Source organism: Neophocaena asiaeorientalis, unplaced genomic scaffold (assembly GCF_003031525.2).
Source record: "Neophocaena asiaeorientalis asiaeorientalis breed wild unplaced genomic scaffold, Neophocaena_asiaeorientalis_V1.1 scaffold150, whole genome shotgun sequence".
NCBI classification, from domain to species: Eukaryota; Metazoa; Chordata; class Mammalia; order Artiodactyla; family Phocoenidae; genus Neophocaena; species Neophocaena asiaeorientalis.
This window is the reverse complement of record NW_020176571.1, coordinates 19,825,029-19,837,645: the sequence shown is the minus strand read 5'-3', so window position 1 is coordinate 19,837,645 and position 12,617 is coordinate 19,825,029. Positions and strand designations below refer to the sequence as shown.

At 34.8% G+C, this 12,617-nt stretch overlaps 1 protein-coding gene across 1 annotated transcript in view; it reads left to right on the top strand.

Moving 5' to 3' along the window:
* Window positions 1-12,617, top strand: part of LMNTD1 (lamin tail domain containing 1) — a 51,184-nt gene that overhangs the window by 17,185 nt on the left and 21,382 nt on the right. Inside the window, exons 4-5 of the mRNA XM_024733509.1 lie at window positions 11,737-11,923; window positions 12,463-12,582. Of these exons, the coding sequence (XP_024589277.1) occupies window positions 11,737-11,923; window positions 12,463-12,582 (307 nt within the window). The remainder of the gene's footprint in view (window positions 1-11,736; window positions 11,924-12,462; window positions 12,583-12,617) is intronic.

Sequence of the window (12,617 nt, the reverse complement as noted above, 5' to 3'; positions counted from 1 at the left end):
AGTGGAGTGTTTTGTAAATATTGATCAGGTCAAACTGATTGATGGTGTTAAGTCTATTGTCTTTTTTGTTGATTTTATGTCCATCAATTATTGAAAAAGGGGTGTTAAAATTTCCAACTATAATTGTGGATTCACTGATTTCTTCTTGCAGTTCTATCAGTTTTAGTTTCATGTATTTTGAAGCCCTGGTTTTAGGTGTATAAACATTTAGGATTGTTATATCTTCTTCCAATATAGAATTGATGTCTATATCATTATGAAATAAACTTCTTTATCCATGGCATTATTCTTTGCTCAGAAATCTACTATGTCTAATATCAACATAGGCATTCCAGCTTTCTTTTACTGGTGTTAGCATGGTATATCTTTTTTTAATCCTTTTACTTTTAGCCTATTTGTGTCTTTATATTTAATATTATGTTTTGTATCGACAGGTAGCATGCAGTAGGCTTGCTCTTTCATCTTCTGACAATCTCTGTCTTTTAATTTGGGCATTTAAACAATTTAGATTTAAAGTAATTTTTAATATGGTTGATTAATTCTATTATCTTGTTATTCATTTTCTATTTGTCCCAACTGTTCTGTTCTCTTTTTCTTCTTTTTCTGTCTTCTTTGAAATTAATCATTATTTATATTCCATTTTATCTCCATTCATTGTTGGCTGATTAGCTATAACTCTTTTATTTTAGGGGTTCCTTCCAGGTTTATAGGATACATCTTGAGCCTATTACAGACTACCCTCATGTTATATTTTACCACTTCACAAATAGTATAAGAGCCTTAGAATACTATAATTTCATTTCTCTTTTCCCAGCCATTGTGCTTCTGCTGTCACGTATTTTACTTCTACATATGGTGTAAATCCCATACTCCATAGTTATTTTGGCTTAAATAATCAATTTTTAAAAGAAATTTAAATAAGAAAAATATTATATATTTACCCTTATGTATTTTCACTGCTTTTCTTTGCTTTTTAGTTCTTTTTGTTTATTTGTTTTATTTTTTGATCTATAAATTATATTTCCATCCATTTAAATTATGCTTCCTTTAACGTTTTTTGTAGTATGGATCTGCTTATAACCATTTCTTCTTTCACTTTTTTTAGACAGTTTTATTGAGATATCATTGACATAATTGCATATATTTAAGGCATACAACTTTTTTTATCTTTTGGGGGTTTTTATTGAGATATAATTGATAAATAACATTGTGTAACTTACATAATGATGATTTGATACTCATATGTATTGTGAAATGATTACCATAATAAAATTAGTTAACACATCCTTCACATAATTACCTTATTTTTTTTTTCTGGTGAGAACATTTAAGATCCACTGTCTACTGTCTTAACAATTTTCAAGTATATAATACCATATTTTTAACTATAGTCACCATGCTGTTCATAAGATTCCCAGAACTTATTCATCTTATAACTGGAAGTTTTTATCCTTTGACCAATATTTCCCCCATTTCCCCTACCTTCTATCCCCTGACAAACACTGTTCTAATTTCTGTTTATATGAATTCAGCTTTTTAAAATTCCACATATAAGTGAGACCATACAGTATTTGTCTTTCTCTGTCTGATTTATTTCACTTAGCATAATGTGCTCAACATCCATCCATGTTGTCACAAATGGCAGGTCGTCCTTCATTTTATGGCTGAATAATACTCCATTTTTTATATATATATATATGTGTGTGTGTGAGTGTGTGTGTGTGTGTGTGTGTGTGTATATATATATATATATATATATATATATATATATATATATACAGCTGACTCTTGAACAACACAGTTATGAACTGCATGGGTTCACTTATAGGTGGATTTTTTTCAATTAATACTCTAGTACTACATGATCTGTGTTTGGCTGAATCTGTGGATGTGGAATCATGGATATGGAGGGCTAACTATAAAGTTATATGCTGATTTTCCACTGTGTGGGTGGTCAGCACCCCTAACCCCTGCACTGTTCAATAATCAACTGTATTTATAAAATAAATACCACATTCACTTTATCCATTCACCTGTCAATGGACACTTTGTTTCTGTATCTTGGCTATTGTGAATAATGCTGCAATGAACATGGTGGTGCAGATAACTCAACAAATGGTAATTTTATTTCCTTCAAATACCTGTAAGTGGGATTGCTGGATCATATGGTAGTTCTATTTTTAATTTTTTGAAGAGCCTCCGCACTGTTTTCCATAGCACTGCATCAATTTACATTCCCACCAACAGTGCACAGGGTTCCCTTTTCTCTATATCTTCGCCAATACTTATTGTTGTCTCTTTGATAACAGCTGTTCTTACAGGTGTGAGGTGATATCTCATTGTGGTTTTGATTGCGTATCCCTGTGATTAGTGATGTTAAGCCCCTTTTTATGTACCTGTTGGCCATTCACATATCTTCTTTGGGAAAATGTCTATTCAGGTCCTTTCCCATTTTTTATTTGCATTATTTGATATTTTGCTATTGAGTTGTGTGAGTTCCTTATATATTTTAGATATTAACCCCTTATCGAATATATGATTTGCAAATATTTTTTTCCCATTTTTTAGGTTGCCTTTTCATTTTGTTGATTGTTTCCTTTGCTGTGCAGGAGCTTTTTAAATTGAGGTAATCCCATTTTTCTATATTTGCTTTTCTCACCTGTGCTTTTGGTGTGTTAGCTAAGAAATTATTGTCAAGATGAATGTCAAGAAGGTTTTCCCCCATATTTTCTTACAGGAGTTCTATGGTTTTGAGTCTTACCTTTAATAAGTCTTTAACCCGCTTTGAGTTGATTTTTGTGTATGGTGTGTGATAGAGGTCCAATTTCATTTTTTGCATGTGGATATCCACTTTTCCAGCATTTATTAAAGAGACTATCCTTTCCCCATCTTGGCACTCCTGTTGAAGAGCAGTAGACCATAAATGTGTGGGTTTGTTTCTGGGTTCTCTATTCTGTTCCATTGGTCTATATGTCTTTTTTAATGCTGGTACCACACTGTTTTAGTTACTTTAGCTTTATAATATAATTTGAAGTCAGGAAGTGTCATACTTCCAGCTTTGTTCTTGCTCAGGAATGCTTTGGCTATTTGGGGTCTTTTGTAGTTTCACATAAATTTTAGGATTTTTTTTTTTTTACAGCTTCTGTTTAAAAATGCCATTGGGATTTTGATGGGGATTGCACTGAATCTCTAAATCACTTTGACTGGTATGAACATTTTGACATTACTTCTTCCAATCCATGAACATGGAATGTCTTTCCATTTATTTGTGTCTTTTTAAATTTCCTTCACCAGTGTTTTGTAGTTTTCAGTGTATAAATCTTTCATTTTTTTGGTTAAGTTATTGCCTAAGTATTTTGTTCTTTTGTTGCTAATGTAAATGGGATCGTTTTCTTAATTTCCCTTTTGGTTAGTTCATTGTTAGTGTACAGAAATGCCACTGATTTTTGTATGTTGATTTTCGCATCCTACAATTTACTGAATTTGTTTTGTGGTGTTCTTAGGGTTTTTTACCTGTATGATCATGTCATCTGCAAACAGAGATAATTCACTTATTCCCTTCTAATTTGGCACCTTCTGTTTCTTTTTCTTTCCTGATTGCTCTGGGTAGGACTTCCAGTACTAAGATGAATAGCAGTGGTGAGAATAGGCATCCTTGCCTTGTTGTGGATCTTAGAGGAAGTTTTTCCTCATTGATTGTGTTAGCTGTGGGCTTTTCATATATGTCCTTTATTGTGCTGAGGTATGTTCCTTCTTTACCTATTTTTTGAGAGTTTTTATAGTGAAAAGATGTTGAATTTTGTCAAATGCTTTTTCTGAATCTGATTAAAAAGTGTGATCATGTGGTCTTTGTCTTTCCTTGTGTTAATGGCAACTATAAACACAGGTGCCAATTTTCATAGATAATGTTAGATAGATGCATATTGGAAGAACTGAAATGCTAAAGATAAGTTTAATAAACTTTAGAGTAGCAAAAATCTAAAGTAAGATAGGTAAAGTAGCATGGAGCTATCAAGTAGACTCCAACAACTAGAGAAATCAGAGCTTAAATAATGAAAAATTGTCATTTTTAAAGAAGTGATATAGCCATTTGTCTTTTCAATCTCTATAAATCAAGACCATGCAAAGGCTACTGACAGAATGATTGGTACATCACTCTACACTCTCAGCCAGTCACAACTTAGAGGTTTCAAGTCATTTTCCTACTAAGGAAAAATGGGAAGGCTTACAGGGAAGAAAAAAAAGATGACTACAGAAGGTTGTGTGATAGCAGATTAACAGCCCTGGCTCAGTGAATTTCCATGTATTATTGTGAGATATTTTCCTGTAACTTTTGGCCTTATATCAAAAGGAAGGCAAATGAAGTGGCTAGCCCTGATATGAACAATGGTATTTTTTCTTTCAGACAAGCTAATTTATTCTACTTATATGCATAAAATAAAAAATTTAACATGAATGAATAAATGTTTCACTTGAATAATGAAATGTTTTTGAAAAGCAACTGTACATATCCAATTACATATATGATAACAAAGAGATAACTGAGCTATTCTAGAGTCTTATCTGGTTAAAAGAAAAACTCAAAACTACTGCTCATCTTCCCAGGCAGAAAAAGCAAGTCTCAAAAACAAAAAGGAATTCTGTCAAAAAATAAAAACATCCCACAGAGAATTCAGTAACACTAGAATGAAGATGACATAGAGAAATTCTAGGGCTATTAAATAAGAGTAAAAATGTTATATCTACAATTTAGTAAGAACCATAACAGTAATGTAAAAGAAAGGAATTCAAGAGTGAACCTCTCTACAAAACAGCCAACCTCATACAATGTAGTATGGGTATAAAGTGAGACCACTGAAGGCAGTTTGGTAGTGTAGATCAAGGTTTCATAGATTGGGACTTACCTGGTGGCACAGTGGTTAAGACTCCACACTCCCAATGCAGGGGACCCCAGTTCGATCCCTGGCAGGGAACTAGATCCCACATGCATGCTGCAACTAAGAGTTCTCATGCCACAACTAAGGAGCCATGTGCCATAACTAAGGAGCCAGTGAGCTGCAACTAAGGAGCCCATGAACCACAACTAAGGAGCCCGCTTGCCACAACTAAGATCCAGCACAACCAAATAAATAAATAAATACATAAATATTTCATAGATTTTACATCTTATATTCTTACAAGTCCTCTTCTAGGAGAGGAAACTCAAAGTGATAACTTGACATTTGGAGCCACTTTTCTCCTCAAAACAGTTGTCAATTTGAAAGCAGCAGCTAAGAGGCTGAGAAGTTATTCAGAGATTTTGGCAGTCTCACGGGACTGGGTGAATAAAAATTGGCTTGATTCAGGGCCTGTCAAGAAGGAGGGTCACTGATAAACACCCCAGGCTTTCAGTTGTAACTTCAAAGGTACACACAGTATTAAGGCTATCTTCAAAATAAACCAGCCTAATTGGGGCCAAAGCCTAGTGTCAAATTATTTCACACCCTGATTGGATTAAAGTGGTTTCCCCCCAGTGTAGATGGCTGCCAGAAGTTAAAGTAAATCCTCTCTGGATCAAGAAAAAATTAGACATAGCTTTAAATTACCTCTGCAATGTTTAATCTATCATACTAGGCACTAAGTCAAAAATAACAAGGCATACAAACAATAAAAGTTGACCCAAAACTAAGATTAAAAATGGACAATAAAAACAGGCCTAGGTGATCCAGATATTATGGTTATCTGACAGGGATTTTTAAATAACCTTGACTAAAATAGTCAAGGAATTAAATGACAAGAAAAATTTTTAGCATAGAACTGGAAACTAAAAATAAAAGAATCAGTAGGAAATTCTAGAAAAAAAAATCCAATAACAGAAATTACTATTTCAAAAGTAGATGAGTTTAACAATATATTTGATGCAACAGAAGAGAGAATTATTGAACCGGAACATTCTCAGAAGAAAACATCCAGGCTGAATTACAGAGAGCAAAGAGATTAGAAAAAACAAGCGTAAGGAAAAATTAGGGCAAGATTTTTAAAAATCTAAATGCTTGTAATTGAAGTCACTAAGGAGAGTAGAGAAGGACTGAGGTAGAACAGTATTGGTGGAAATACTGGCAGAGAATTTTCCCAGAAATGAAATACATCAAGCCACAGGTACAAACAACACTACCAACTCCCAGCAAGAGAAAACATAGGGGTAAAAAAAAAACAAACAAAACCTTAGGTACAATGTAGAAAAACTTCTAAAACAGAAGTAAGGAAAATCTTAGTCAGCCAGAGAAAAAGGACACTTACCTTCAAAGGAACAACAAAAAGATTGGTAGCTGGTTTATCAACAGAAAAATAGAAAACAGAAAACTCTGGAATAAATCTCTGGTGAGGGCACCGAGACCAAAACTGCAAGCAATATTTTTAGCACTGTGATTCTACAATTCATAAGAAGTGTATGTTAGTTTTCTCTTGCTGTCATAGGAAGTTATTACCAACATAATAACTTAACATGGATAATACCCACTTATTACCACACAGTTCTTTCAAAAATTTCTGTATATATTTAAATACTATACTATAAATCCATCATAAAAATGTAAAACAACCCTATAGAAATGGACTAATTTATATGAAAGACAATTTTCAAAAGAAAACTGAGTAGCCAATTAGTAGCTTACTCAACTGCACTATAAACAGGGAAAATCAGGTTAAAATAACAATGAGATATTTTGTACCCAAGATATTAAGAAGTCTGAAAATTTCAAGTGTTGTGGAACAAGAAGAAGGAATAGCGCATGCATAGGCAATGGGTGAAGCATGCAATGACATGAATTATCACAAGTCTTGTGAGAAATTCTTGTGGTTTTGCAATTTAAGCAAAGATAGGAAGTAGGGAAAAAAAGAAATTAAAGAGGCTGATAGATTACGTAGGGCCTGGTTTCCATGCTGTGACATTGGTGTTTTCTCTAGAAAGAAATGGTCAGACTTTGAAGGATTTATCCTTGTACAAAGATTGCTCTGGAAGCAAAATGTTGATTGGTTAGGAGGGAGCAAGACTGGAGAAACCAGTTAAGACACTGTTACACTGTGACACAGAGGTGATAAGAGCCTAATGAAGACAGCAAATAGGGATGGAGAGAAGGCACTATATACAGAAGCTACTAAAGAGTAATATTAATAGAACATCATCACAGATAAGGCAAGAAGGATAAAAGAGCAGGAAAGTAATAGAAGTTTCAGGCGTGGCCAACAGGATAAATGATGATGAAATTTCCTGGAATAGGTTTTCTGCTTTTCTAAAATGATGTATTCATTTTGGGGCATGTTGATTTAGAGGTATCTCTGGGGTCTTTCTTTCTACGGGGTCAGTTGTTTCTATGGGTCTGGAGCTCAGCAGGAAAAGGATTTAGATTTAGCAGTCATCAGTGTATTAATGGTTGCTGAAAGCCCTGTTTGTGGGTGATATCATATATATAGAGTGTGATGGGAATGAAAGAGGGTTAAGGGCAGAATCCCAGGGATTCACGTCTGAGAAATGGATGAAGGAAGAGAAATCTGAAAAAGAGACTATAAAGGAACAACCCGACTGGCAGAAGAAAAACAGTGGACTTGGGGAAACAAGGAGAGAAGGACCTATCTGGCAGAGGCAGGTATCACAGAGACATTAAGACAAAGACTGAGTGGTGGGAATGTAACTTGAATCACTATGGAAAACAGTATGGAAGTCCCTCAAAAAATTAAAAACAGAGCTATCATATAATCCAGCAATTCCACTTTTGTGTATTTATCTGAAGAAAGCAAAACCTCTAATTCAAAAAGATATATGCACCACCATATTCATTGCAGCATTATTTACAATAGCCAAGATATGGAAACGACCTAAGTGTCCATCAATGGATGATTGGTAAATAAAATGTGGTATAAATATAAAATGCAATATTATTCAGCCATAAAAAAAGAATTAAATCTTGCCATTTGCAACAACATGGATGGACCTCGAAGGCATTGTGCTAAGTAAAGTAAGTCAGAGAAAGACAAATACCATATGATCTCACTTATCAATGAAATCTAAAAAAAAAAAAAAAAACTCATCGATACAGAGAACAGATTGGTTGCCAGAAGCAAGAGGTGGGGAGTGGGCAAAATGGGAGAAGGGGGTCAAAAAGTACAGATTTCCATTTATAAAATAAATAAGTCATTGGGATGTAATGTACAGAATGGTTACTAATACTAATACACAGTTACTAATACTGTATTGTATTGAACGTTGCTAGGAGAGTAGATCTTAACAGTTTTCCTCACAAGAAAAAATAATTGTAACTATATATGGTGATCAGTGTTGTTAACTAGATTTATTGTGATGATCATTTTGCCTTATATACAAATACTGTATCATTATGTTGTACACCCCAAACTAATATAATGTTATATGTCAGTTATACCTCTGTTTAAAAAAAGACAAAGACTGAAAAGTTACCACTCAACTTACTAATTGATGACCAATTTAAGAGGGCCTTAATCATCTTGGTCGAAGGCAGAAATATATGGTCGTGGGTTGAGGGAGTGAATAAGAGATGAAGAACTCATGCCGTAGTCTTTCCAAAAGCTCGGTTGTGATGGCAGTAGGAAGTGGAAGCCAGAGGAGGATTGTGTTTTTCTTTTTTAAGGTTATAGCACTTGGAAGATATGTACATATTTGGGGGAAAGAGGCAGTCTGGAGGGAGAGGTTGGTGTGAAAGGAGAATGGGACTGAAACTCCAAAGCAGCAGCAGGGGGTGGTAAGCAGAGTTTCACTTTCGACGGGAGAAGGGTTCCTCTTGCACTGAAACGAGGTGGCTAGAACGAAGTGTCAGTGTGGGCATGGGTGAAGCTGCTTCTACGTGGAAAGCAGGAAAACACACTTCTTTCTGATGGCTCTATTTGTGGGTGAGATCATTTTCTGACAATAAAACTGGAGATGTGAGGCAGGGATTTGAATGTTGTTGACGGAATGACAGAAGGTGCTGGCTCAGCTCATGAAGAACACAGTTTGCTGCCAATCACTAAGGGCCCACATCTGGCTGGAGACCACTAATTCACTTGGTGGCAGCAGTCTATACTCTGTGTGTGTGTGTGTGTGTGTGTGTGTGTGTGTGTGTGTGTATCTTCTAGCAGTGCTCAACCACCAGGGTGTATACAAAATTTAAACAATTTGAATGGTTGGATCAAACTTCTTTGAGATTTTACTAGTTGAAAAAGAAGAACAAGAACTGACATTTATTGAGAGAACTGGGACATGGCAGTTAATCTCTCTAAACCTCAGTTTCCTTTTCTATAAAGTTGGACTAAAAATAGTACCTGTCTCACTGGGTTTTTGTGAGAATTAAATGAGATAATATAGTTTTTTTCAAATTTTTTATGGTGAACTTCAATAAGAAATACGTAGCCTTTTGTGAGAATTAAATAAGTAACTACCAGTCCACAATGCCTTTACCAAAACATTTGGAGACTTACATGTTTCCAAATTCAGAATTTGGAGGATTTTAAGAAAGTAATACGGTGACTAGAACACATATTACATAACACCCCAATAGGGCTTGGAGAAGTATCCAAAATCAAACAGTAATCTTTCCACAGCCAAATTTATGAATAGTTACACAAATCATGAATGAAGACAGTAACTAGCCTCTCCTCAGTTTCAGCTCAGGTTTTGCCACCAAAGGAATTCAGGTCAGATTTTGCTTCAAGTGTGTTTTTTTAGGAATCTTTTGGTTTTTCAGATATGTTTGCATTTTGGAATTATAGATATGAAATCATAGATTTATTGATAATATGTTAAGAGTGCCTGGCACATCATAAGTATTGGTTCCTATTATTGGTAGGTGTATATTTCATTTTTAAAATTATGTCCCTAACCCACCAAAGGGATTTCATGGCTTATTGGGTTGGCCAAAAGTTTCATTCGTTTTTTCTCTGTAAGATGACTCTAGTAGCACTTAGTTGTCTTTAACTTCATTCAAAACAATTTTGTTAGATTGTATGTGACAGCTGTCATATAAGCATGCATTTAAAAAAAGACATCAAAATTGGTGAATTTTTGTGTGGCCATTTTAATATTGAAGATGGAAGAAAAAAAGCAACATTTTTGGCATATTATGCTTTATTATTTCAAGAAAAGTAAAAATGCAACCCACATGCAAACAAAGATTTGTGCAATGTATGGAGAAGTTGCTGTGACTGATTGAATGTGTCAAAAGTGGTTTGCAAAACTTTGTGGTGGAGATTTCTCGCTGGACAATGCTCCATGGTCAGGTAGACCAGCTGAAGTTGATACTGATCAAATCGAGACATTAACTGACAGCAATCAACGTTATACCATGCGGGAGATAGCCGACATACTCAAAATATCCAAATCAAACATTGAAAATCATTTGCACCAGCTTAGTTATGTCAATCACTTTGATGTTTGGGTTCCACATAAGTTAAGCAAAAAAAACCTTCTTGACTGTATTTCCACATACGATTCTCTACTGAAATGTAATGAAAATGTTCCGCTTTTTAAACAAATTGTGATGGGCAATGAAAAGTGGATACTGTACAATAATGTGGAATGGAAGTAATCGTGGGGCAAGCGAAATGAACCACCACCAACCACACCAAAGGTGGGTCTTCATCCAAAGAAGGTGATGTTGTGTATATGGTGGGATTGGAGGGGAGTCCTTTATTATGAGCTCCTTCCAGAAAACCAAACGATTAATTCTAACAAGTACTGCTCCCAGTTAGACCAACTGAAAGCAGCACTCAACGAAAAGCGTCCAGAATTAGTCAACAGAAAACACATAAGCTTCCATCAGGATAAGGCAAGACCACATGTTTCTTTGACGACCAGGCAAAAACTGTTACAGCTTGGCTGGGAAGTTCTGATTCATCTGCCGTATTCACCAAACATTGCACCTTCGGATTTCCATTTATTTGGGTCTTTACAAAATTCTCTTACTGAAAATTTTCAATTCCCGGAAGACTGTAAAAGGCACCTGGACAAGTTCTTTGCTCAAAAAGATAAAAAGTTTTGGGAAGATGGAATTATGAAGTTGCCTGAAAAATGGCAGAAGGTAGTGGAACAAAAGGGTGAATACGTTGTTCAATAAAGTTCTTGGTGAAAATGAAAAATGTGTCTTTTATTTTTACTTAAAAACAGAAGGCACTTTTTGGCCAACCCAATACTTATAGGTTGTGACCCACACTCTGAAAAATGCTGATATATAAATGTTTAACCTGGTCCTTGATACATACTAAGCCCCCGAAATGTTAGAAGGGGAAAAAATACCATCTTATATGTGTATGTTTTAAGTTTGCAGAATTCTTTTAAGCATATAGTTGCAATTCATGTTCATAGTAACCTTATCAGAAATAAACTAAATAGTTTAACTTTCCTCTTGATCTACTTGAGAGTTTCACGTCTCAGTATTTCTTGTGAAGAACAGTAGGAAATTTAAATAATAATAATAGTACCTCCCAATGGCATTTTTATCTTGATACCTAAAGCATTTTTAAAGTTTATTTTATGTGAAAGATCATTTTGTTGCACAGATAACCAAACAGAACTAAGAAATCAAGCCATTTGCTTAAGGCACAAAATACACTATTTCTACATGGAATTTGTCCAACAGAATATACAGCTTAAGAGCAACTTCCAAAGCATATTTATTATCCAGTCCTTAAAGTGAGCTAAAGACATGCTCAGCTGAAGGCACCTTATAATCTTTGAGTTTTATTTTCTAGTGCTCTTGGAGACATTAAAATAGCTGAAGTGAATGTCAAAGGTTTATGCGTGAAGCTCATTAACTCTTCCCTTGACAAAGAACTGGAAATCGGAAATCATATTCTCCAACAAAATGTGGATGGACAAACAGTCTCTCTGTACCAATTCCTTCCCAATATCATAATGCAGGCCAATTCCACAGTAACAGTGAGTATAAGATATAAATACTATGAACTAGATTTGTTCAGGAAAAACTCATTTACCCTGTCAGACCGTGGCTTAGCACCAGTGGTTTCTTCATCCCTTGATCTCTCTGTTAAATGTGATTTTTTTGGTTGTTGTTGGTTAATTGTGCCACTTCGTCCATCTCTGGATATAAATGAATACCCATAATTAAATTTCCATAGCTTTCTTCAATTTGGCATATAATACTTTGTGCTTTTATGATTTAACTATCAAAATAAAATACCTAAGTTCCTAAAACTAAGCAAACATAATCTTTAAAGAAAAAACAAAGAGAGGGTTTGTTTAGGCGACACTGGAGAGTTCCCCTCTCTTTCTTGGGCTTTACTCTAAACCACATACAGTAGCTGTTCAGTTACACAGCTTGACATTACATATTATACGGTCATTACATTTTAAAAACCTCACCTGTTTAGAAAGATGTGTTGCAGTAACCCTCTGACATTTATAAAACTATGTTGAACTCCAATGGCAATTGTTATTAACAAACTATTTTCTTTCAGGTCTGGGCAGCAGCATCTGAAGCAAAGCACCAGCCGCCATCAGAGTTTCTTTGGAAGGAACAAAACAGATTTAGGACAAGCCCAAATTGTACAACAATCCTGTGCAAACCTAATGGTGAAGTCAGTGTCCTGTTCTTTTTTTTTTTTTTTTTTTT